Source organism: Gopherus evgoodei, chromosome 6 (assembly GCF_007399415.2).
Source record: "Gopherus evgoodei ecotype Sinaloan lineage chromosome 6, rGopEvg1_v1.p, whole genome shotgun sequence".
NCBI lineage: Eukaryota > Metazoa > Chordata > Testudines > Testudinidae > Gopherus > Gopherus evgoodei.
This window is the reverse complement of record NC_044327.1, coordinates 44,409,535-44,436,706: the sequence shown is the minus strand read 5'-3', so window position 1 is coordinate 44,436,706 and position 27,172 is coordinate 44,409,535. Positions and strand designations below refer to the sequence as shown.

The 27,172-nt window shown below is 42.0% G+C and overlaps 1 protein-coding gene across 5 annotated transcripts in view; it reads right to left on the bottom strand.

Annotated features, from left to right (window-relative positions):
- The window catches only part of JAK2 (Janus kinase 2), a 145,442-nt gene that overhangs the window by 71,979 nt on the left and 46,291 nt on the right, over positions 1-27,172 (bottom strand). For 3 of the 5 annotated variants that reach the window (XM_030565805.1, XM_030565804.1, XM_030565806.1), the window contains exon 2: positions 7,028-7,273. In XM_030565805.1, coding sequence (XP_030421665.1) covers positions 7,028-7,247 — 220 coding nt within the window. In that variant the 5' untranslated portion in view covers positions 7,248-7,273. Of the gene's footprint in view, positions 1-7,027; positions 7,274-24,356; positions 24,405-27,172 lie in introns of those variants that run through there. The other 2 variants (XM_030565807.1, XM_030565808.1) reach the window with 2 other exon arrangements.

Genomic DNA, 27,172 nt, shown 5'->3' with positions numbered 1-27,172 from the left:
AGAACAGCATCTGTCCCTACGCACAGGTACAAGGCTTACAAGAGAAAGTGTTCAGTAAAGCTGTCTAGCTCACAAGAGGAAACTAATGGCAAAAATCATCTAACACTTGCTTAGATTGCAGCCAGAAAAATCTGCAAGAGCTGTCAGCCCTTACAGATGATTTTCAAGAAATGAAAGTCATGGACATACAGGAAAATACAGAGATGGCAAACATTGTGTAATGTCACCAAAGAAAAACCAAAACTAAATTAAAAAGCCCCAAGGAATAACCCAGCACTATTTAGTAATAAATGCATTATGTCACAGAATAAAACGTAAAGAACTGAGTGGAAGCTTCATGGTTCAATAAGCATATTTGACCAATTATGAATTTGAGAAATAAATCAAACATTAATCTATCCTATCCAATCAAATTCAGTCTCTTGCCAATATATGAAATGCGGGCTTCAGCCACATTCTACAGATCAGGGGAAGGTCTGATATAAAAAAAGAACTGATATACAAAATGTTTACTTATATGATACCTTTTACTTCAAAGTACTTTATACATTTTACAAGACACACGCCTCTATATTTAATCCTGGGGGAATTCTGCCCAATGCAGATTTTTGCAGAAATTAACCGTGTGCGCGCAGAATTTCCTTTCCCTCACAGAAATGGGCTGCAGTGCTGCTAGCTGCCACTTGACTTGGCAGAGCCCAGCTTGCACATAGAAGACATTGCTGGGAGAAAGAGGGAACTAGATGGTTCCTGGCAGTTGCAGCTCCCAGAGTGCCCTGAGGGAATGCAGGAAACTCTGTGTAAGCCTGGGTCCGAGCATCAGGCTTTCTCCCTCTGGATCCCTGGGCTCTGGGAAAGGGGGGACGGTGTACAGGTATCTTGGCTAGGGGGCCCCCACAGTTGGGCTCTGGGGGATGAGGGGTTCAGGTATATTGGCTGGGGGTGGGCCTGCAGGTGGACTCGGTGGGGGGGGGGGGGTGTGGGTGTCTGGTCCCTCGACTGAGCTCTGGGGAAGAAAGGGGGCAGAGAAACAGGAACTGGGTTGTCATAGGCGTTTCTTTGACTCTCTACTCCCAGGGGAATTTTTGTGTGTGTATGTGTGCACGCAGAATTTCAGAATTTTAAAATATTGTGCACAGAAATTTTTTTGCACAGATTTTTAATTTTTTGGTGCAGAATGCCCACAGGAGAATATCTTTTATTCAGAGGACTTCTGCCTAATTCACTACTTAAGTTGGATGATGCACAGTGAACAAAGGAGCTGTTCGGTATATATTTTTTTCTTTACTGTTCAATATGTGGTTCCCTGCCTCATTCACTGAGCCCCATTCATCCCTCACTAAGAATGAAGCAAGGGTCCCTAAGTTGTAATGGCAGCAGATAAAACTCCAAAGTCAATCTGGTGTACAGTATGTTTCACTACGGATAAGGGCAGCATATTGATCAAAGTGAGAAATCTCAATCAAGGTCACGTAACTGCTGCTCTCAAGATCTGCTGTTCGTTGCTCTGCGAAGAACAAGGCAGAGATTGGAATACTCAACAGCAAACAGAGAGGATGGCTTAAAATACAAGGAAACAAATATGACTGCATGTCAATTCACATCTTAGAGTTTAGCTTTCATAATTCCAATTGGGCACTGAGCACCCACAAAGAAAACATCATTGATGTAAACATAGCAAATCCCACCAAAATGATTTATGTTTTGTTCTCGGTTTTAAAAAAGTGTCCATGTGTTCTGTTGCAGAATATTGCTGCACTAATGAAACCTTACATATAGTATGTAAACAAAAATTGGGTCAGTTTGGACTGCTGTGGAAAGACTTTGCAGAAGACAGAATACAGGTCTGAAACATATCTTTCCATGTAATTCTTCCTAGCAGGGACTTTTCGAGCACTTAATAAGGAAGTTGCAGAAACAAAGTTACAACTCTCTTCTTCTGGAACAAAAACCATCTGCTGAGGCACAGGTACGTAAACAGCATTTGAAATAATGGATAAAACAACTATCTTCATTGTAAGCAAAATAAGAGTAAAGAGACTGAAAGTTTTACATGGCAGGAACTGCATCTCCTACAGCACTGAGCACACTGTCAATACTCAATTATTTAATTAATAAATAATCAGAAGAGGAGACAGTGGCTCAGACAGACTAACAATGTGAAAAGAGAATTCAACATCCTATTAAAAGAAATTATTCTTTAATGTGTCTACTAAATTGTTACCTAAAAATATATAAATATAGACAGAGAGAGAGACTAAAAACTGTGGCTGTTCTTTGGGGAGAAGTTTTATGGAACAGGCAATGTGGCTGCTAAATGAACCCGGAAAGAGGCTCCTTCTAGTCTTGGGTCAGAGTTGTGGGATAACTGTACGACAGTACAAAGTAATTCACTGAACCACTAAAAGGAAGTAATAGGATCATTTAGTGAATTGACACCTCATCTAATTCACATTCTTGAATAATAGAACTTAAAATTTTAAAATGCCCCAGCACTGAACAGTATGGATTTGGGTTGAAAATACTCATGGGTCACTCTGGGCTACAGTGAAGAATTGGCCTTGTAACAAATGCAAGATTTTATTCTTCCACTCTCATTTCTCATTGCAGCCAGTGATAGAGGCAATTAGAATAATTTGCTTTGCAACACCTTGCTTTCCCCTATATCTGCTAAGGACTTGTGTCTCCACACCAAAGTTTCCCCCCTCTAATCGTATAGGTATCGTTAAAACAGTTCAGCTCCATGTAGTGTGGATGCAGTTATACTCATGTAAAGAAGTCAAGGTTCCTTCCCCACTCTGAACTTTAGGGTACAGATGTGGGGACCTGCATGGACACTTCTAAGCTTAATTACTAGCTTAGATCTGGTACACTGCCACCATCCAGAATTCCAGTGTCTGGAGTACTTTCTGTCCCCCCAAAACTTTCCCCTCCCTGGGTTACCTTGAGGGACTTCACCAATTCTCTGGTGAACACAGATCCAAACCCCTTGGATCTTAAAACAAGGAGAAATTAACCATCCTCCCTGCTTTCCCTCCATCAATCCCTGGTGAGTCCAGATCCAATCCCCTTGGATCTTAAAACAAGGAAAAAATCAATCAGGTTCTTAAAAAGAACGTTTTTAATTAAAGAAAGAAAAGTAAAAATCATCTCTGTAAAATCAGGATGGAAAATACTTTACAGGGTAATCAGATTCATATAGCCCAGAGGAACCCCCTCTAGCCTTAGGTTCAAAGTTACAACAAACAGAGGTAAAATCCTCTCAGCCAAAAAGGAACATTTACAAGTTGAGAAAACAAAAATAAGACTAACACGCCTTGCCTGGCTATTACTTACAAGTTTGAAACATGAGAGACTGATTCAGAAAGATTTGGAGAGCCTGGATTGATGTCTGGTCCCTCTTAGTCCCAAGAGCGAACAACCCCCAAAACAAAGAGCACAAACAAAGCCTTCCCTCCACCAAGATTTGAAAGTATCTTGTCCCCCCATTGGTCCTCTGGTCAGGTGTCAGCCAGGTTTACTGAGCTTCTTAACCCTTTACAGGGAAAAGAGGCATTAACCCATAACTATCTGTTTATGACATGCCCCCCAAATCTCAGACAGTGTGGAACCACACTGGCGGTGATTTCTTCCTAGAACTTTAGAATAAACAGATTAATAAAACACATGCACCTTTACATATACTACTAATTATGTAAAACAATAAGATTTTTCACATTTCAAGGACAATTTTTAACCAGTTGATTCTTTCACGGGAGAGTGCACCAGCTACTTTGTTAGAAGCTCCTGAAATGTGTTGAATTTCGAAATCAAAACCTTGGAGAGCTAAACTCCATCGAAAAAGTTTTTTGTTGTTTCCCTTGGCAGTATGAAGCCACTTTAGCGCAGCATGGTCGGTTTGTAGCTGGAACCGCCGTCCCCAAATGTATGGCGTAGCTCTTCCAGGGCATACACAATGGCGTAGCATTCTTTTTCACTGATGGACTAGTGGTTTTCCCTCTCAGACAGTTTCTTGCTGAGAAACACGACAGGATGAAATTCTTCATCTGGCCCTTCCTGCATTAAAACTGATCCTACACCACACTCAGATGCATCTGTGGTTATTAGGAATGGTTTGTCAAAGTCTGGGGCCCTTAGCACAGAGTCAGATGTGAGTGTTGCCTAAAACTGGTTAAAGGTCTTCCGACACTCATCAGTCCATTTAACTGCATTTGGCTGTGTCTTTCTGGTCAGGTCTGTTAGTGGGGCAGCGATTTGGCTGTAGTGTGGTACAAATCATCTGTAATATCCGGCCAAGCCTAAGAAGGATTGGACCGGTTTCTTTGACTTTGGCACAGGCCACTTTTGGACAGCATCCACCTTGGCCTGTAGGGGAGTTTATTGTTCCTTGACCCACCTGGTGTCCAAGGTAAGTCACTTTGTTTTGGCCTATTTGACACTTTTTAGCCTTAACCGTTAGCCCTGCCTGCCTGATGCGCTCAAGACTTTTTTCCAGGTGCTCCAGGTGTTCTGCCCAGGAATCGGAAAAAATAGCCACATCATAGAAGTAGGCAACTGCAGATTCTCCCAATCCTGCTAGGAGACCATCTACAAGTCTTTGGAAGGTGGCGGGTGCATTTCGCAGCCCGAAAGGAAGGACATTAAATTTATACACCCCTGCATGGGTGATGAAGGCTGACCTTTCCTTGGCGGGTTCATCTAGCGGTACTTGCCCGTACCCCTTGGTTAAGTCTAATGTAGAGATGAACTGGGCACGTCCCAATTTCTCCAATAGCTCATCAGTGCATGGCATTGGATAGTTGTCGGGACGAATTACAACATTTAGCTTATGGTAGTCCACGCAAAAACATATTTCCCCATCTGGTTTGGGAACTAGAACCACTGGAGATGCCATGCACTGTTAGAGGAGCGGATTATACCCATCTGTAGCATGCTTTGGATCTCCCGTTCTATAGCAGCTTGGGCATGAGGAGACACCCAGTAGGGTGGGGTTCTAATTGGGTGAGCATTACCTGTGTCAATGGAGTGGTATGCCCGTTCGGTCCGTCCTGGAGTGGTTGAGAACATTGGCGCAAAGCTAGTGCACAGCATATACGCATGCAAGTAAATTAACGTACATAAATAGTCCCACTGTACTTAATGGAACTATTCACATTTGCAAAGTTATCATACAAATAAGTGTTAGAAAGCTCAGGATAAAGACCATAAGTCATTATAACAGCTATTTCTAACTACAGCTGGTCAGAACTTTTTTGACAAAATGGAATTTCATAGAAATATGCATATTTTGTCAGAGCTGAAAACTTTCATAGAGACATATTAGTTTGGATGACATATTTGTCAAGAAAGGTTTTGAGATCCCAAGTTTGCTGGTAACTTCTGACATACAATCACAGAATCATAGGACTAGAAGGGACCTCTTGAGGTCATCTAGTACGGTCCCCTGTACTCATGGCAGGACAAAGTATTATCTAGACCATCCCTGATAAGTGTTTGTCTAACCTGCTCCTAAAAATCTACAAAGATGGAAATTCCTCAACCTCCCTAGGCAATTTATTCCAGTGTTTAACCACCCTGACAGTTAGGAAGTTTTTCCTAATGTCCAACCTAAACCTCCCTTGCTGCAATTTAAGCCCATTGCTTCTTGTCCTATCCTCAGAGGTTAAGAGGAACAATTTTTCTGCTTTCTTCTTGTAACAACCTTTTATGTACTTGAAAACTGTTATCATAACCCCTTTCAGTCTTCTCTTTTCCAGACTAAACAACCCCAGTTTTTTCAATCTTCCCTCATAGATTATGTTTTCCAGACTTTTCATCATTTTTGTTGCTCTTCTGGGGACTTTCTCCAATTTGTCCACATCCTTCCTGAAACATGGCACCCAGAACTGGACACGATATTCCAGTTGAAACCTAATCAGCGCGGAGTAGAGTGGAAGAATTACTTCTCGTTTCTTGCTTACAACACTCCTGCTAATATGTCTCAGAATGATGTTTGCTTTTTTTGCAACAGTGATACAGCAAGAGACAAACTGAAAAAAGCTGTCAATCTAAAAACCACCATTCTGACACAAATTTCATTTCATAGAAACATCTGAAAGGTTTTGTTTTCATTTCCATGTGGAAAAAAACAAATTTCAAGATGTTAACATTACTGCAAGAGAGAATTATTGTTCTCCAGATAGCTGTACTTCTAACCTAAGTTCCCTGTAAGCTGTGTGGCCACGCAGCAGCCTATTTAGCACCACGCAAGTGCTCAGTGAACCCACCGTGGCTGGGGACCAGCTGGGGGAGAGGCACCCCTCCCCCAGGCCCCAACCTGCCCCAGACAGGGTGCACCTCCACTGGTGCTGACTCTGCTGCAGCCCAGCCTGGCCCCTGGCCCGTCCAGGGTGCCCCTCCCATGGCACGAGCCCAGCCCTGGCCCAGACCTGCTGGGGTAGGGGAAGGGGAGCCTATCCTGCAGCCCCAGCCCAAGCCCTACAGCTGCTGCTGCTGCAGGGAGAGAGGTGCCTCTCCCCCGACAGCCCATGCAGGGAGAGAGAGCTGGGGGAAGTACTTTCTCCCCACTGTAATCCTGGAGCCCCCTCCCACACCCCTGCACCCAACCCTCTGCCCCAGACCCACCCCAGAGCCTGCACCCCCAGCCAGAGCCCTCACACTGCTGCACCCCAATCCTCTGCCACAGCTCTGAGCCCCCTCACACATCACCTCCATATTGGTGCACATAACAAAATTAATCGGGGTGCTTTGCAGAGCTGGTATAAACAGTTCTGTTGATAAACCCTTCCTTAATAGTTAATATTTTGAATGGCTAATATGGAGGTAATTACTATTAATCAGCAAATAATGACTTCACATAGCAGAGAAGGGTCAGGAACAAATAAACAAAAACATTGTTCTATACATGCACGAGTTATAGCATAATACATTTTAGTCAGGAACTGTGTGCAATATATTAAAAACTAATTTGCATGAAGCTGAAATAAGATCACGCAGTCAGTAGGAAAATCATCATTTATATTCTTACCGCAAGCTTTACAAGCAGTAGCACAAATCTCTTCTGCAATATATTCGCCAGCTGGAAACTGAAGATGATCTCCTTCGGTCTTCTCCAGGGAATGATAAAGGTAAACCTGAAGCACTGGCTCTGTATGCTTGGGAGTATTTGCATTCCCAAGAATATCACCATTTCGGTGGACAGTAGAAGTCGCTGTTCCTTCCATCTCTGTCATTGTAAGGCAGGCCATCTTTTCACTATGTTTAGAGTATTTGTCTGAAAAAAAACAAACCAAAAAAACCCCAAAGTTTATTTGTTGGTTTTAAAAAGCCAGGAAAACTGAAAGAGATACACAAGATCTGGTATCTCCCATATTTACATGGCAATAATTCATAAACTTGTTACAATTTCCTACATAAATATATACATTAAAAAAAACGGGGATGCTTTTCACTCTTAACGTCAACATTTTGAAACACAGGAGCCTTGAATTACAGTACTGAGTTAGGACTGCATAATTTCTCAGAAAGTTTAGCAAAAAGTGAATTCCTCTACAATTTACAATGCAGTTCTACTCTGAAAAGTGCCTCTGTGTGGGAAAAATAAAAAGGCTTTGTAAAGTTCCATCATTATTGCCTCTCAATGAATTCGAAAACAAATATGTTCATTTTACAAGTAAAATCAGGCTTCTTAATTGTCAGCCCTACAAACTCAGAGCTTCTGCAGGCCAAATCAGTCCCTCTGTTACACCTGTGCAACCTTATTATCTCCTCAGTGACAGGTCAGAGGTTGAACTGATGATGTGTAAGAAGGAATATCAACCTGGTCACACACTGGCCAATTCAGAAAAGAATACATGTTCAGTTGTGTTTTATCCCAATCTAAAACAGTTAAATTTCTTCTGTAAGAGAAAGCTTAGAATACAATTTTAATTAGAAAGACTTCAGTTTTCAGCAAACGCGTCTATTCTCCTAGCATTTCCTGAAGTGACAATTTATTCTAAAATACATGACAGGCAACAAAGGTAAAAACAAAGTCTAGGACTGTACGAACTAGACTCAAATATTATGCCAATATTTTAAGAAGGAGCTCCATCAAACATTCTGCTCCGGGATCAATCACATGTACTAGTGTGCATGTAGTCACAGAGAAGACCAGCGAAGAAATTGTTTTCCCATATATACAAAAATGCTCTCTCATAACCATAAGTAAGGGTGAAGAGAAAATGACTTGGCACACAACTTAATATATTATTTTAGCTCTTTAATGCCAAAACTGAAACTGAAAAAATAAACTGAGAACAATGACAGTATATAGTACACTGTCCAACTAATATAATTTGAAGGTGGGTGGGATGGGTTATAAGGGAGGCAATGTAAATATTTTGGAACTATATATCATTTGATGCAATCTACTCCCTTCAAAAAAAAGTTTGTTCTTCTGTAGTATTTTTTTAATCACTCAGGACTAAGTCATCTCTCGCAGGAATAGTTTAGCTGGATCCAGAGGGGGTGAAAGCCATCAGAAGCAGTGAAATCACTCAAAACCTCTCAATTTGGTGATGGAATTTTTAAAATGCACCCAAGACCACATGACTGGCTAAGCTAAGACTGTCTTTGTTCTCATATGAAACCATCATGAATTTTTCAGTATAATAAAAAAAACTTATAAGAAAGAAAGATACTGGTAAAACCCTCTAAAGTTTGCTTATATAAAAGCACTTGGTCTCATTCAGCACTTGCTTTTTGTTACAAAGAATATTTAAAATGAAATGTTGAATCATAAAAATGTACCGTACAAGTAGTAGATTTTTAACAATATTTTGTTGTGTAATTAACAAGAAGCTATTGTTTTACTAGAAGTCAAGTCTGGAGACATGGATTAGATTGTCACAAAGTGCAACCTATTTATTTTCTTAGATTTGATGAACTATATTATTGTTTTATAAAAGAAGCTTCTGAAATGCTACTCTTTGATTATGCATTCAGACCAAAATTTCCTCTATTGCTTGAGATTTTTCAATGTACGATCAAATTGCTATATAAATTGTTCATTTCCACCCATTTACAATGTGATCTGATTACCTATCAAAGTACTGCAAAACATATTTCTTCTCTAATGCAGTAGGTTAATTAATATGGGCAAAAGACCATTTTGATGGCAATTCTGAAATAAGGTCTACAACACAAAGAAATCAGAGATCGCTTTTATTATTTTAAAATAAAACTAGTACACAGAATCAGTATTTCACAGCAACTGTAGGTTGTTTCCCTAGGTGCAAGTGTAATCCACTGTGGGTTATGCATCCCCCACCCCATGTCTGATCAATAGAGTATACCGGACTGTTAAAAGCTCTGACCTATGGAGCCTGGCTCTTTAGCTCAAACTGTGGACACTTGTGCTTTTTTCAGCCTGGAGTTTCCTGGTTCTGTTCCTGGTGTGTCAGATAAGACAGTGGCTGTCACACAAGGAGTGGTACTAATATGTAAGTGTTCAGGTAGAAATAGCCACATTCATTTTAGGCACACAAGAAAGCCATTTTTCCTAAAATGAAAACTACCTGATGCATATCCGCCTATAGCACCATGCCAAAAACCTTTCAAAGGCATAAATGTTGCAATTTTTGTTAACAACGTGTCTGTCTGTCACTGCTTTCTGTAGCATGGCAGTTTCACCTACGAAACTTTACCAAAGTAATTTTAATCTGCTGATGAAGTCTGGAGCCCTCCTTTCATTGCAACAATAATTCCTTTAAATAGTACTACTTTAGTAGAGAAACTCAGGCTTCTGTCCAAAATAAACATTAACTTCCTCTTCTCTGAGTTGTCAGGTCCTTCCATGTTAATCGCTTTACAAAAAATAGCATGGTTTCCATTTAACATCCTCTTTCAGTTATGCAAAAAACTGACAACTTCACAGTTGTAACAAAAGGAGATGAAAACAAATCCAGAGGTGTGATTTTTACATTGATGGTGCCTCTTAAATTATGGTATTTTCTAGTTTCAACTCTTCTATTAACCTGAAATCAGAGGTGCAAGTAAGCCGGTACACACCCGACCGAACCGGCAGCTCCAGCAGTCAGAGCCTGGGCCCTTTAAATCACCAGAGCCTTGGGATAGTGGCGGTGGCCGGGAGCCCTGGGCTCTTTAAATCACTGCCAGAGCCCTGAGGTAGCGCTAGCAGCGGTGGTGGCCAGGAGCCCTGGACTCTTTAAATCGCTTCTGGAGGCCCAATGATGTGGGCTGGGCAGCACTAAAGGGCTGGCTGGCTGGCGGGCGGAGTCTGGCTCCAGCCTATCCCTTCCACCTGAGGCCCCATCCCGCTCCCCAGCCTTGCTCAGGACCTCGGCTGCTCTGCATACAAGTAAGTCTCTAAACTTACTTTCACCCCTGCCTGAAATGCTTATGAAGCAATCAGGTGAAAGCAAATACTACAGTGTCTCTGAATCAGTTTATTCATCAGAAAGTCTGTTCAGGCCCCAATCCTGCAAACACATGGAAGCACACACCAGCAGTCCTATTGAAGTCAACTGGACTATCCTTGCATATAAGTGTTTGGAGAATCAGGGCCTGAAAGTGCCATTCATATTAATTAAATTGTTTTCATCTGTATTTTGTCTGCTCATTTTACAGCTGATTCACCAACTCCGTTACCTCTATTCCTAGCTCTATTTTAAAAGCTGTTCTTTTGCATAATCCCAAACAAATGAGATTATTAGCCTACTACCAAATTTTAAAAAGTGACCTGGCAAGAAATTTTCATTGCTCCATTTTTTAGTTGACCAAAAGTCCAAGTTACATTTTAAGCATCCCAATATTAATAGCAATTTGGGAGGCAGGGGCGACATTAAGTTCCCTCCTGGTAAAACAGATTTGCTTTGACTTCAGTATTTAAATGTGTGAAAAATACAGAAATTCTTAAAAATTACATGGTGGCAATTAGACTCTCTTTTGTAAATTATATTATATGGTGCTATCATATTACAGCTAGAATTGACTTTTCCACTCTGGTACCTTCCATTATCGTGCAAATACTAGAACCCTTCATGGATACAAAATGTATATCCATGGATGCAGATATCCGCAGAGCTCTACAAGAAAGTGCAGCACTGACAGCAGCAGCATGTTGGGCTGCCACTTGCAGGAGTCATCACTCAGCCCGGGCAGCTCCTCTAGCATGACTGTTCCACGTGCCCCCACCCCCCGGTCCCTGCCAGACTCATCGGCAGCTGTTCCTGATCATGTTAATGTGTGCAAGCAGCTCACATGTTCCTGGACAGGAGTCCCTTTCACACAGAAGTGTGCGTCTCCCGCCCAGTAGCTCCGTGGATATCTGCTTTAGATCTGCGGATATAAATTTTGTATCCACGCAGTGATACAAATACTGGCTGTCAAACTGGAGCATGCCAATCTGAATGTAACATTTGCCATGTAACCAAAACTTAGCAAAATTCAGAAACAGAATGGACATTTATATAGGGATTACAAGAATACCCAGAGTTACAATAGTTACAGCTAACCAATGTTGGAAGAAACAGTTAAATTCATGATTCAAGGCTTAAACCAATCTCTAACTACTTGGGAGCAGGAGGCTTCTCACGCTTCCTCTGAAGCATCCGGTGCTGGCCACTACCAGAGACAGGTTACTGGACTAGATGGACTCTGGGTCTGTTCCAGTGCGACAATACCTATGATCCTAACCAGAATGATATTTGACTGCGAGCATTTGAAGGACCAGAGCTGTCATTCTTTGGGATGATCAAATAATATTACTATCTATGTGCACCCACCATACGACCAGCACACGCGTGCGCACACACACACACACACTATTCCTCTTCTACCCTTCCTCAGGGCTGATTTTAGTTGCCACCTGGATGTTAGATTGGAATGGTTCACCTGCTTGTCGATACTCATGCAAGGAAGAAACTGGTTATTTAAAAGACCATGTCATTTCTATTCACTTTCAGCAGAGCCAACAGTAGGCTTAATGCCTGTATATTTAAAAGAGTGAGAAAGGAAAATAATTTACAGTCGGGGAAACCCTGGATTCTGATGAACTTCCCGTTATACAAACAATTCTCATATGAACTTACTACTCCCTTACTGGTCATGTTAAATCATGCTTTCCAACAAAACAAATCATCATTACATAAGCCTCTAAATGAAGCCACTATTACTTCTCTGAGTAATCACAAAAGGGATTTCTCTAACTGTGCATTTTACAAGCCTCGGTGCTCTGCTGAACTCAGACCTAAAAATTCTTCCTAAAATGCTTGTGCTGACTCTTCAGTGCACTTCAGCAGGCCAGCACATAGAGGATGGAAAGGGAGCTTAAATAGCCAGCTGGGGATTCTACTTGCATGTTTCTGGGAGACAAAGTCAGTAGAACTGGTTCTATTTATGCCATCTTCTCCTCCCCATCCCACCCCAGGTAGTGCAACTGGAATATGCAGCACTCTGGTGATCACAGGCTAACAGGAAGGCCCATCGCACAGTCCTCAGGCATCTCTGATTTGTGCCATGGGCTAAGCTAGCCCTGTAATGCCCCCTTGATAGAAGGGACAGAAAGCTCTCTCTGTCTGCTCCATTCCAGGCATGTCAAGCTCTGCCATGGTGCACATGAAGATCTGCCCACTTGCCTACAGAATAGCATAAGTAGTTTCTAGTCTGATTTAAGGCTACAATCAGGATTGTGTCTGGTAATTCAAATATAAAAAATCCTTACCCATTCTTCAAAACATATTCTATGTTACACAGGGATTTGAGATTAAAGAATTTGTTTTAGAGATGACATGACAAGGGAAAACAATGCGTCTTTTTTTGCTTCTTTGCAATGCATTATAAGTATAAAGGCTTTTTTAAACTGTGGGAATTTAGGTCTTTTCTTTCCTGCTTTACTGGAAAGTCTCCATAGACTACAGGAGAGTTAGTAGGATTATAACATTAGATAAACCATATACGTGAAACCCGATTAATTTAGAAAGGCATACATTTTTAGTCAGATGTTTAAAACTATGTTTCTCTTTTGTTTTGTCAAAATCTATTCAGCTCGAATGCCCAACAAATAACTAAAAGAAGAGATCAGGGTTCAGGATTCAGTATCACACCATTTCAACTACCGGTGAAGAACACTCCCAACTAACATCACAGAGGCCCCTCCCCAATGAGATTTCAAGCAAAACAAGGATTACAAGGTTTGACATTCCTGACAGTTATAAAGTAAAATATGAGCAGGGAAACAAAAATAAAAGCATCTTACAGACTTGCTTTATATTTCATAAAATTCAAACTAAACAAGAAAAAAGAAAGAAAAACCTCCCATTTTTTCCACCTTCTGAGGTCATCATTAACTGATGTAGAAAAAGCATTGGACCCTCTGGATCATTTGCTTTTGATATATCTTCAACAACCGAATGGTGAACATACATACTTTGGAGACTCAACATTCCAACATTCTCTTACTTACAGTACCTTTTACCACTTGAAAAAGCTGCTTACAAAACACAAGCAACATCAGGGGATTCCTTTTAATGAGTTCATCACAAGACACCCACTTGCTGCTGGTATGTCATGTACTCATTGTGCTGCTCATGTTTTTCTGTATTTGTCAGAAAGTAAATATCTGTATTTTACATTAGATGTTTGCCACATTATCACAAATATTTATTTGAATAATTTTTTTAAAAAGAAAGATAGATGGTTGGACAGAATAACTGGAAGAGAAGAAAAAGCATTATAAAATAAAAAACATATCAATCCACTTTATATGTAGTATGTTCTGACGACCAAAATATTCATTCACATTTCAATTTACACCAAAAACTCCCTTTACTACATTTGGAAGGTTAACATCACAGACCCTGTAGTGAGTAGGATTAGAATAAGACATTGCAGTCAAGTCTATACTGGCCTTTTTTGCATAATACTTTTGCAGTCTTCTGTAGCATCCTCTTTGGGATAGTCTTAGTCCTGATGGAGACACTGAGTGTAGCCAGTGGTTAGATAAACATTAAAGTCTTGTGTAGCAATACAAATTGTTCATCAAAAGTGCAACATTTCCTCTTGCAACCTATTGCTCCTCCCCTTCCTCCAGGCAGAGTGAGTAAGACAGAGCAAACAAAAGGGAAAATAGAGGGAAGTGGGGGTTGGAGGGAACAGAGAGGCAGAGCTCAGAAAGGGAGACATTTCTGCAGTCTTTTGCTTCTGATGGCCCTCCAGCCAGATCTCTCTCCTCTGGGAGGGAAGAGGGGGGAAAAAGGAAAAGGTTGGGTATGGTTCCATAGCACAAATTAACTGCTGTGTCTATCTATTTCGTTGTTCCAGTCCAAAGAAGATTTGCCTGGCCTCCTGAGGGGAAGGAATTCGTTGCTTAGACAAGCTTTAATTCCTGTCCTCGCAGATGAAGTTTGCTACTTAGTGAGTGTTAAAATGTTCCTGCCTCAAACATCTGCTTCAGAAACCTCCACATAACCTCTACTACATCTACTTTTGTGAGTATCCCTAGGGAACTGCCCTGTAACCATTGTCCAGTAAATCATTTATGCTCTCACCCAAAGCCCAGTGACATCAACGGGAATCCAAGTTTCCATCAACTTCAATGAGTGCTGGATCAGGCCTTGTTGTGCAGGTGTGGACAAACTTTTTGGCCTGAGGGCCACATCTGGGAATAGAAATTGTATGGTGGACCATGAATGCTCACCAAACTGGGGTGGGGGTGTGGGCTGTAGTTGGAGCCGAGGGTCTGGGGTGGGGCCAGAAATGAGGAGTTCAAAGTGCGGGAGGAGGCTCCAGGCTGGGATGAGGGAGTGCAAGCTCTGGCTAGGGGTGCGGGCTCTGGGATGGAGCTAGAGATGAAGGGTTTGGGGTGCAGGAGGGTGCTGCGGTCTAGGATCAATGGGTTTTGAGGGTGGGAGGGGGATCGAGGTGCAGGGGTAGGCTCAGGGGTGCAGGATCCAGGCAGCGTTTACCTCAAGCGGCTCCCGGAAGCAGAGGCATGGCCCTTTTCTGTCTCCTATGCGGAGTTGTGGCCAGGCATCTCTGCACGCTGCCCCCAGCTGCAGGCACTGCCCTTGCAGCTCCCATTGGAGCACTGGAGGGGTCCATTGGAGTGTGGCCATTGGAGCACGTAGGAGCCGGAGGGGGGCCATGCTGCTGCATCCAGAAGCCATGTGGAGTGGCCCCCGACCCTCCTCCACAGCTGGAGCGCCGCATGTCCTCTGGAATGGTGGCCAAAGCATGAAGGGGCATACGAATGTTTAGCATATCTGGCATGTAAATACCTTGCAATGCCAGCTATAAAAGTGCCATGCAAATGCCTGTTCCCACTTTCTGGTGACATTATAAATAAGAAGAGGGCAGCAATATCGCCTGTAAATGTAAACAAACTTGTTTGTCTTCGCGATTGGCTGAACAAGAAGTAGGACTGAGTGGACTTGTAGGCTCTGAAGTTTTACATTGTTTTGTTTTTGAGTGCAGTTATGTAACAATAACAAAAATCTACATTTTTAAGTTGCACTTTCATGACAAAGATTGCACTACAGTACTTGTATGAGGTGAATTGAAAAATACTATTTCTTTTATCATTTTTACAGTGCAAATATTTGTAATAAAAATGTAATTGATATCAGTGTACAACACAGAACACAGTATAAATGAATGTAGAAAAACGTCCAAAATATTGAATAAATTTCAATTGGTATTCTATTGTTTAACAGTATGATTAAGACTGTGATTGATTTTTTTGAGCTAACTGCGATTAATTGACAGCCCTAGTCTTTAACCTGCATGAGTGAATATGGTAGTCACATGCAGTTTTTATGCAGAGAATGCAAATTGAATCTACACAGGCCTTTTGCAACAGCTCATAAACCTATATTCAAGGAAACAGTTAAGTATCAGAGGGGTAGCCATGTTAGTCTGGATCTGTAAAAAGCAACAGAGAGTCCTGTGGCACCTTATAGACCAATAGACATACTGGAGCATAAACTTTCATCTGTGAATACCCACTTCGTCAGACACATGTAGTAGAAATTTCCAGAGGCAGTTATAAATATGCAGGCAAGAATCAGTCTGGAGATACCGAGGTTAGTTCAGTCAGGGAGGATGAGGCCCTCTTCTAGCAGTTGAGGTGTGAAAACCAAGGGAGGAGAAACTGCTTTTGTAGTTGGCTAGCAATTCACAGTCTTTGTTTAATCCTGAGCTGATGGTGTCAAATTTGCAAATGAACTAAAGCTCAGCAGTTTCTCTCTGGAGTCTGGTCCTGACATTTTTTTTTGCTGCAGGATGGTTACCTTTCAATCTGCTATTGTGTGTAAAGAGAGGTTGACGTGTTCTGCTACAGTTTTTGTATATTGTCATTCCTAATACCTGATTTGTGTCCATTAATCCTCTTATGTAGGGATTGTCCAGTTTGGCCGATATACATAGCAGAGGGGCATTGCTGGCATATAGCGGCGTATATTACATAGGTGGACGTGCAGGTGAATGAACTGGTGATGTTGTGGCTGATCTGGTTAGGTCCTGTGATGGTGTTGCTGGTGTAAATATGTGAGCAGAGTTAGCACTGAGGTTTGTTGCATGGATTGGTTCCTGAGTTAGAGTTACTATGGTGCAGTGTGTGGTTGTTGGTCAGAATATGCTTAAGGTTGGCGGGTTGTCTGTGGGTGAGGACTGGCCTGCCTTCCAAGGCCTGTGAAAGCGAGGGGTTGTTGTCCAGGATGAGTTGTAGAGGTTTTAGCTGAGGATTGTAAGTGATGGCCAGTGGAGTTCTGTTGGTTTCTTTCTCGGGCTTGTCTTGCAGCAGGCGGCTTCTGGGTACATGTCTGGCTCTGTTGATTAGTTTCCTTATTTCCTCGTGTGGGTATTGTAGTTTTGAGAATGCTTGGTGAAGATTTTGTGGGTGTTGGTCTCTGTCTGAGGAGTTGGAGCAAATGTGGTTATACCTCAGCGCTTGGCTGTAGATGGATTCTGTGGTAAGGTCTGGGATGGAAGCTGGAGGCATAGCAGTCGGTGGGTTTTCGGCATAGGGTGGTATTAACGTGACTGCCACTTATTCATAGCGTAGTGTCTAAGAAGTGGACCTCCGATGTAGATTGGTCCAGGCTGAGGTTGATGGTGGGGTGGAAGCTGTTGAAATCACAGTGGAATTCTTCCAGAGTCTCCTTCTCAGGGGTCCAGATGATGAAGACGTCATCAATGTAGCATAGGTAGAAAAGGGGCGTGAGTGGACAAGAGCTGAGGAAGCGTTGTTCCAGGTCAGCCATAAAAGTATTGGCATATTGTGGGGCCATGCGGGTGCCCACAGCAGTGCCACTGGTCTGGAGGTATATATTGTTATCAAATTTGAAATAGTTGTGTGTGAGGATAAAGGCACAGAGCTCAGCAATCCAGTTGTGCTGTGGCATCATCAGGGATACTGTTCCTGACAGCTTGTATTCCATCTGTGTGTGGGATGTTTGCATAGAGAACCTCTACATCCATGGAAACAAAGAAACAGATTCTGTCCCTGCCTGTTTATGTCAAAAATGATGGCTAAAGCTGGGCAGAGATAAAGTAATGAATTCAGTTTCATAGAGGATTTCAGTATTTTGAAATTAGGAATAGAAAACAAAAATTTCAATGTGCTCCATGAAAGGAAATGGAGCCATAGACCATGGAAGCCCGACAGGCTGTTAAGGAGCCAGGTGGGTGAGCTGGCAGAAAAAGAATATAAGCTCTTTAGGACAGGCAGTCTTTTCTTCTGGGTTAGTACAGTGTCTAGCACAGGGGTGGGCACACTACAGACTGCAGGCCGGATCCAGCCCATCAGGGCTTTGGATCTGGCCCACAGGATTGCCACCCCCGTGGCGTCACGAGCCCCGCGCCACTCCCGGAAGTGGCCACACCACATCCCTACAGCCCCAGTAGGGGGAGGAGTGAGGTGCGCCAGAGGGCTCCATGCGCTGCCCTTGCCTACAGGCACCAGCCCCCGCAGCTCCCATTGGCTGGGAGACGAGGTAGCTGCAGGCGACAACAGCACACAAAGCCCTCTGTCCCCCCTCCCTTGGGGGCTGCAGGGACTTGGTGCCAGGCGCTTCCAGGAGTGGCACGGGGACAGGGCAGGCAGACAGACAGCCTGTCTTAGCCCCGCTGCACACTGCTGCCACCTTAGAGCCGCTCCAGGTAAGCAGCGTTGGGCTGGAGCCTGCACCCCAAACCCTCTTGCACCCTGCACCCAAACCCCCTGCTCTGAGCCCCCTGCCACACCCTGCACACCTCCTGCACCGAGCCCCCTCCCATACTCTGCACCCCCTCCTGCACCCCAACCCCCTACCCTGAGCCCTCTTGTACACCCTGCACCTCTCCTGCACCCCAACCCCTTGCCCTGAGCCCCTTCCTGCACACTGCACCCCCACCCCCTACCCCAGCCCTACATTCATGGCCCTGCATGCAATTTCACCACCCAGATATGGCTCTTGGGCCAAAAAGTTTGCCCACCCTGGTCTAGCACAAAGGGTCCATGTCCATGACCAGTGCTCTTAGGCACTTACCAATCAATCAGTAATAATAAATAGCATACACAGAGCATTTAATTTAATTTAATTTTACTTTAGTCCCTTGATGATATATTTTCTGTATTCTTTCTTTTCTGACGTATTATATACTGATCAGATGGAATTTATCAGCACATACATTAGGAAAAATCCCATCACACAAACCAACCCTGTTTCTAGGAAAGAGATGTTCTAGCTAACACCAATCAACCAGAAAAAAGCTGATATTAAACTATGGAAAGAAAGGACCATGAAGAAAGTTCTCCTCAGCTACTAGGGTTAACAGGCGTCTGGTTTTCGACTGGAACACTGGTCAAAAAGGGACTCTTGTCTCCGGTCAGCACTGCTGACTGGGCCGTTAAAAGTCCAGTTGGTGGCGCAGCAGGGCAGGAAGGCTCCATGCCCAACTTCACAGGGCTCCCAAGAAGCATCTGAAGTGTCCGGCTCCTAGGTGAAGGGGAAGCCAGGGGGGCTCCATGCGCTGCCCTCACCTACAGGCATCGCCCCAAGTGCCAGCTCTACAGCTCCCATTGGCTGGGAACCATGGCCAATGGGAGCTGAGGAAACAGCACCAGCACCTGCGCCTGCAGGCGGGGACAGTACATGGAGCCGGAGGGACGTGTTGCCACTTCCCGGGAACCGCCTGATGTCAGGGCCACCCAGAACCCGCACTCCAAACTCCCTCCCACACCCCAACCCTCTGCCCTAGTCTAGAGCCCCCCCCCCCACACCCTGAACCCCTCATTTCTGGTCCCAGCCCAGAGCCCGCACCACCAGCCCAGAGCCCATACCCCAATCCCCCGCCTCAGCCCAGAGCTCCCGTCAACACTCTAAACTCTTCGGCCCCACCCCCCCAGCCCCTTCCTGCATTCCAAACCTCTCCCCGGCCTCATCCCAGAGCCCGCCCCCCATTCCCCTTGCCCCAGCCTGGTGAAAATGAGTGAGTGAGCAAGGGTGGGGGACAGCAAGTGACGGAGGAATGGAATGAGCGGGGGCAGGGCCTCAGGGAAGAGGTGGGGCAGGGGATGGAGCAAAGGTGTTCTGTTTTTTGCAATTAAAATGTTGGCAACTATATCAGGTACTCGGCTGATGTGTAGGTAACCTGCAACACTTCTAAGTATTCAATCCATTCAAGACCTGTTTTCTAGCTTCCTTAAAATTGTTTTGTTTTAAATCCAGCAACTGAAAACCATCCAAGATGTTTTAGGATTCTGGGTATACTGGGAAGCCACTGATTTACTGATGACACATAGTAAAGGGCAGCATTCACAGTAGATGTATCACCTGCTGCAACTCATCTAAAAAGTAGGTAAATGCACAAGCAGGTAGCTGGAGTTCTTATTACATATGAAACTTTAAATGCACCTAATGTTCTGTTACAGTTTCATACTCTTCTGAGGGCTGCACTCTTGGGAAATCCCTGCAGCAGAGTCTGTATGAAACTACAGATATCCTATTTTATAGCAGCTCAATGTGCACAATATTTTATTTGCTCTGGTACTGGTCTCTAGAAGCACTGATCATTGAGAGTATTAGTGAGATAAATTGAGTGCTCTTTCTGATATATCAGAGCTTTAAAAAATAAAAAATCTTCAACTTCAAAGACTGTTTATAAACATATTATAACAATACTTCCTGCATATAAAGAAATAAACTGATTTTAGGTTGAACAATCTCAGACACCAAAGGCCTCTGAGGTTATTAACTGTGCACAGTGAACAAACAAAAGAACTAGACGTTGTCAAAAATCCCAATTATTTTAATGTTTATGTTAAGTTTAGGTGACTATTTTTCCAATATAAAACAAAATTTTTGTTTAACCAAGCCCCAAAAAATGTAAACAAAATTTTTCAAATTTGTTTTTCATTAGAAAAAAACAGCAATTTTTATTAAAATGAAAATGAAAATTTACACTGAAAAAAAATATTTAGCCCAAAATATTTCAACCAGCACTACAGGGGGGGGACACTCAAATTATTATACTAACATGCTAAATTAAATATTTAAAATGTAAAGGAAAAGAAACCACCACCACATGCGCTGTCAAGTAGCTCAGATATAGTGAAGGATTGTAAAGTGGATTTGTCTATTTATCCCATGTGAACGGGAAGCTGACCCCGCTACATTAGTGGTGTCTGCAGAATTTAAGCTTTCATATTAATAAATTTGTTTCCTAGCCCTATGGTCGTGGAGACGGACTTCCAAAAGTGAACCAAGGATAGGCACTGCAGTCCTTCCTCCCACTCCCACCTTCACCTCCACCCCCAGCTCTGCCACTGCTCAAAACTTGGCCAAGCAGCAGTATGATATTTAAAAGACATGGGTCAGTTTCATGGCAGTTGCTAAGAACCCTGTGGGCTGCAGGAATGTGTTATGAATTGAGTACGTTTCACACTGCAGTTTGTGAAATTTATGTGCTAGCATGATGGAATTATTCACAAGGGAAGAGGATCCAAAAATCAGACACTGGTGGGAAAGACTAGTGGAGACCTGCCTCTGCCTTACAGAATCTAAGAGGTTCTGAGGATGAAGGAGCTTAAAGAGACCCTCCCCGCTCAAAGTAGCCTGTAAGAGATAGAAAAAGTGGAGAATATAATATACTCATTCTTTCTACATTGGTCAGAAATTTATAGGCATAAGAGACCTTCAGAAACATTCCCTCTCCCTTCCAGCTGCTAGAGTGGAGTGGAACAGAGCTTTGACTTTGTAAAAGACACCTAGTAGCCAGATGACTATACAAAATATGGAGCCCTCAAGCAGGGTCCATTGACTATACCCTGGTAGAAATCCCAACATTCTCCTCCATCACTGCAGCTGGAGGGACTCACGCTGAACCTGGCTGTTTCTTATCTTTCAGATCTACCTGTGGATAACAGGTTTAATGCTCCATTTAACAGGTGGCCAGTAAATTTTTCAAGACCTGTATATACTGTTTTGAAGTCAAATCCTTTCTGGCCTTGCTTTACCTGTTCTATCAGCTCTTTTTCTCTCTCCCCTGATTTACCTCCTCTTTTCCCTACTATCTAATTTCCCTATCCTTGCGACTTCCTTCTTTATGGGTCAGCAAAGCCACTGTCTCTAGAATGACCATCATATTTGTAAAAAGCAACAATGAGTCCTATGGCACCTTATAGACTAACAGATGTATTGGAGCATAATTTTTGTGGATGAATACCCACTTCGTCAGACACAGACGCATGTCTGCCTCTGACGAAGAGGGCATTCACTCACAAAAGGTTATGCTCCAATACATCTCTTAGTCTATAAGGTGCCACAGGACTCTTTGTTGCTTTTTACAGATCCAGACTAACATGGCTACCCCTCTGATACCTGTCATATTTGTGTTTACCTGGGGTTTCAAAATTAATTTGGAGGATGGGTCTAGGATTCTCCCAATGTAAACCTAGAGGGTAAAGAGTTATTCTGTATACAAGAATCTGCTGGCCTACACGACGACAGGAGGGTTTGGGGGGAGGAGTGGGAAGGAAGGAATGAAAGACAGGAGTCAAAAATGGTATAACAGTATTTAAAACACATTTTTCCCATATCTTATAAACTCCAGTCTCCTTTGCTTTTTGGTATTATTCCCTTCTTGTTTATGACACTGCTAAGCCTACCAGCTTCAACCAATAAAAGCAAGTGAGTGAGAAGCTCAGGCGGTATGAGGAGCTTACTGCTGGCAAACTGGAAATTCTAAGGAAAAACAAAAAAAGCCAATGAGAGCTCAAGGATTACAGTAGCCAGGGTGGAGAGATTTTCATGGTACAGATATTATGACACAATCGTATAGGTCCAGATTGTGAGCTGTTCTTACAGCATTTGGGGCCCTTAGGGTATGTCTAGACAGCATTTTGAAGCAATAAACTTGGGCTTGTAGGACTCAGGTTAGTGATCCAAAAATAGCTGGGCAGACTCCTTCTGAAGTTGAAGCTTGGGCTCTAAGGCTCAAGAAGGGAGTGGGGTTCAGAGCCTAAGCTGCAACTTCAAACTGCTGACTACACGGGTATTTTTAGAGCACTACCGTAACCCCTGCTAGTTCAAGTCTGTCAACCTAGACTTGGAGGTTTGCTCCAAAATGCTCTGTGGACATACACTAGTTGTAGAAATTAAGGATAAAATGGTTAAGATTACCCTTCCCTATCAAAGTACTACATCTCTATCTTTGGAGCTTTTATAATTATTACTTTGCAAATTGGCCACTTTGCCATGTTGGGTTTAATCTGAACAAAGAATACACAATCTCAATGAAAATCCTAAATCTTCCAGATCACAATCCCGGGGGTCTCCTTTTTTAGAGAGATGTGAGGGAGGAGGTGCTGAACACATGTTTTTTATGTAAGGCTTTCATTTATTTATTGATTGATTTTTGAAAAACAATTCATTTGAAGGGTTTTTGTTTGCTTCCTTGTTTGTTTGTAAAGTTTGTTATCTGCCCCAATCTGCAAAAAAGGGAAAGGCAAATGTAATGTTGCAGAATATGCTATGAACTTAGATAAAACATGCTTGTCCTCTTGTTGCTATTCTCTAACTTTATTTGTGAAAAGTCTGGGAAAAAACTGACAAAGTACTGTCCTGGCACAAACCATAAAAAAATGGGAAAACTTCTGGACAAATGCTGCACACAACACTTTTCGGAAGTGAAATACACTTCAAAGGCATAACCAGAAGACTATCCACACATTTCTTTACAAGTTGTTTCATAGTCAGAAGAGAACCTGGAAGTAGGCACTTGCACCAAATTAGCCCTATGCGGAAATTACTGTCAGAAAGTAAACAAGATAACCTAAAGTCACAGTGAATCAGCAATCTGCATACTACAACCAGAAGTTGTATTACTATGATGGTCTCTGCTGTGGCATCTCTAAAGACACCTAGTCTCAGCTATACCATATTTACAACTTTGAGCATCACTATTCAGTTAATTGCTTCAACTTGGAAACAACATATCAATATCGTGTAAAAAGTCAAGTTATGATTCTGATCCTCAAAGTGATTTTTAATACTTTTAAATTTATATAAATGGTTCAAAGTTTTATGGTGCAAAAGCAACTAGTTTATTAAAATAATTTATCTAATTGCAATAATCCAAAACACTAATATTTTCAAAATAATGCTTTCATTCCAACTTTGAATCTTCTCCGTTTTTAGAAAATCTAATCCTATAGAATTCTGTCTGGATAAAATTTTGTACAATGTTATTATTTGCATTGTGGTAGCACCTAGAAACAGCCCCCCACCCCCAACCCCATGAGTGCCAGGCACTGAAACAAACAACAAAAAGACAGTCCCTGTTTCTAAAGGTTTATAATCAACTGCCCCAATCCTGCAAAGATTTACACACTGTGGGTAGTCCTGTTGACTTCAAAGGAGCTACAATTTAAATGGTGTATTGTGTGTATGTGTAAATCTTTGCAGGATCAGGGCCCAAATATTCGACAAGAAACAATAAGCGGATACAACAAACTGATCAAGAGAGGCAAGACAGGGAAACCGTGAAACTATCATGTTTAATATAATAAGCCATTGTCGGAGGATACCACAAGTATGTACAAGTTTTAAATAAAGATCTACTCACACATCCCTCAAATAAAATTGCCCAGAAAAATGAAAATCTGCCACAAAGATTTAAAATAAGGGGTCAATTACACTGTATATTATATTGCAGTTTCTGTTACTACAATTGAATTCTTCTGTCAACACATGTTAAAAAGGAAGTGAGAACTTCAAAAATCATGTTTTTAAAGTCAATTTACTGAACAATACAAAACAATAATTTTGACAGGCTATCTGTATAATTCAGAGGAATGTATTTGCCTGATAACTTACTTCACGCTTCCTTTGCCATCAGTGGCCTGCAAGTTCTCGACTGGTTCCATATCTGACATGCCAGACAGCTACATTAAAGATACAGCAAGACATGAACTGCTGAGATCACTTTATCTCTACAAACAGAGCTCAGCAGAAAAATGGAAACCTACAAAAACAAGCCAAGGCTTTGAAAGCAAACCAAGGGTTGTAGTAAGAAGCGTGCTGCTGGTATACTCTTATTTCATAATAAACTAAAATTAGAGAGACCGTTTCATTAACTCAAAAAAAATACTACTTTCAGTTAAAAACATTTTTTTAAAAGAGCATTTTCATGGAAACATTACCTTATTGGGACAATAATTCAACTATTTATGGTTAATGTACAAAATGCAAAAAAAAATTGTTAATACAAAACTGTTTTATGTTTGAGGTGCATCACAAGCTCACCCAATATATTTGCAGTTTTAAAATTTCTTCTATTTTGAGAGAGAATACTTGTACAGGTGTATTCCCTATTTTAAGTATGGAAGATCTCTCCCAGATCTGTAGAATCTTTCAAAACATTGAAAACCTATGAAGTGCAGCCAGTATAACTTGAGGAGTTGTCCTTGTAATTCTGAAATAACAGCACTGAAGGTAAACTGTTTTCAGGGGTTTTACTATTGAGTCCTAAAACAGATGACAAAGGAGATCTCTGGCCACCTAACATTAATTTTTAATAAATCTTGGCATACCTGAGAAATGCTAATATTCAAAAAGGGCAAGTGGAATGACCCAGGTAACTATAAGCCAGTTAGCCTGACATCAATCATGGGCAAAATAATGGAAAAGCTGATACGGGACTCACTTAATAAAGAATTAAAGGATAATAAAGGGCTATTTAATCTAGCAGAAAAAAGGCATAAAAAGAACCAAGACTAGAAGCTGACGCCAGACAAATACAAAGAAGATATAAGGCACGATTTTTTAACAATATTTAAATATTAGAACAAAGTACCAAGGAAGGTGGTGGATTTCCCATCTCATGATGTCTTCAGGTTCAGATTGGCTGCCTTTCTGGAAGGTATTCTTTAGTCAAACAAGTTAATAGCACTGTACTGAGCCTAACTGGGCAAGAACGTGATATACAGGTGGTCAGACTAGATGATCTAATGGTCCCCCCCTCTGGCCTTAAAAATCTATGAAACAATAGATTGTACTGTTATCATCAATTATTTTACTTACTAACAAGAAATGTATTATGATGAAGAGGTGAGAATCTTTGTACTGGGGTGTATTTTTTATAATCAGTGATAAATACCTAGTTATGCAATGGTAAACATATCATTGTTCAGTGGAGGTCCTTTTACTTCTAAAACAAAGGAAGTTAAATACATAAATCCCACTAAAGAAGTTTAGATAGTGGTACCAATAGTTGCCTTAAGTCAAAACAACATTTTTAGAGCATTGTTAAAAAAAAAAGAAAGAAAAGAAACCCAAAAACAAAAAACAAACAAAAAAAAAAAACAACCTTTTTTAAAGTTAGGAAATTAGAAAGTCATTAAAAAACCTTCCAAAGTCAGAAAGGCCTGAAATAGTTAGCTAAGATTGCAACACTAACTTTATCTCTGCCTCTTAAAACCTAATCACCAGTTTCCATCTAGTTCCACTATCTTTCTGCTAGAGAAAATATTGCATACGAACCCACTCACTAATCTGAATTTAGACGAAAGTCCTTCCCCTAGCCCCTGGCTTAGGTAAAAAAAACCATGTCATCGTCTCGCATTCTTTCCTCATGATATAGTCCAAAGAAAACCCTTCCTTCACAATCCAGCACCTTGTTATGGCTGGACATCCCAACTCTACCTCCTTCACCCTCCCAAAACTGAGAAGACATCACCAAAAGATTAACTTTTTCCATATCAACCCTGAATTTAAGGACCATAAGCCTCTTAAGCAATATACAGAGTATATTTATTTATATTTTTAGCTCAATCTGATCAAACTTTAACAATTTCTATTAAAAAACTCTTAACATAGGTTGTAGTATAAAAGTTCTTGGGAAAATGTATACTTTAGTATAAAACTCCCTCATTTAGATGGGGAAAAAATATCTGCGACCCACGTGTGAACTGAACAAATTTACACAAGCATATATGGATCAGTGAGCCAGAGCTGGAGAGTAGCAAGAAGTGAGGCTAGTAGAGTCCAACCCATCAGCAAACAGAGATTAGCAGGCCTGGGAAGTACATGGAAGAATCATCAGCTTCCTGTGAACCTCACAAGAGCCAACTGCAGAATTTATAAACTCCACAGACTCTTCAGAAGTTCCCTCAGGATACGTCTACACTGCGGGATTATTCCGATTTTACATAAACGGGTTTTGTAAAACAGATTGTTTGAAGTCAAATGCATGCAGCCACACTAAGCACATTAATTCGGTGGTGTGCGTCCATGGTCCGAGGCTAGTGTCGATTTCTGGAGAGTTGCACTGTGGGTAGCTATTCCGTCGCTATCCCATAGTTCCCGCAGTCTCCCCCACCCCTTTGGATTCTGGGTTGAGATCCCAGTGCCTGATGGGGCAAAAATCATTGTTGCAGGTGGTTCTGGGTAAATGTTGTCAGTCATTCCTTCCTCCGGGAAAGCAACGGCAGACAATCATTTCGAGCCCTTTTTCCCTGGATTGCCCTGGCAGACGCCATAGCACAGCAACCATGGAGCCAGTTCAGATTTTTTTTTACTGTCACCGTATGCGTACTGGATGCCGCTGACAGAGGCGATGCTGTAGCGCTACACAGCAGCATTCATTTGCCTTTGCATGACAGCAGAGACGATTATCTGTTGTTCTGTACCGT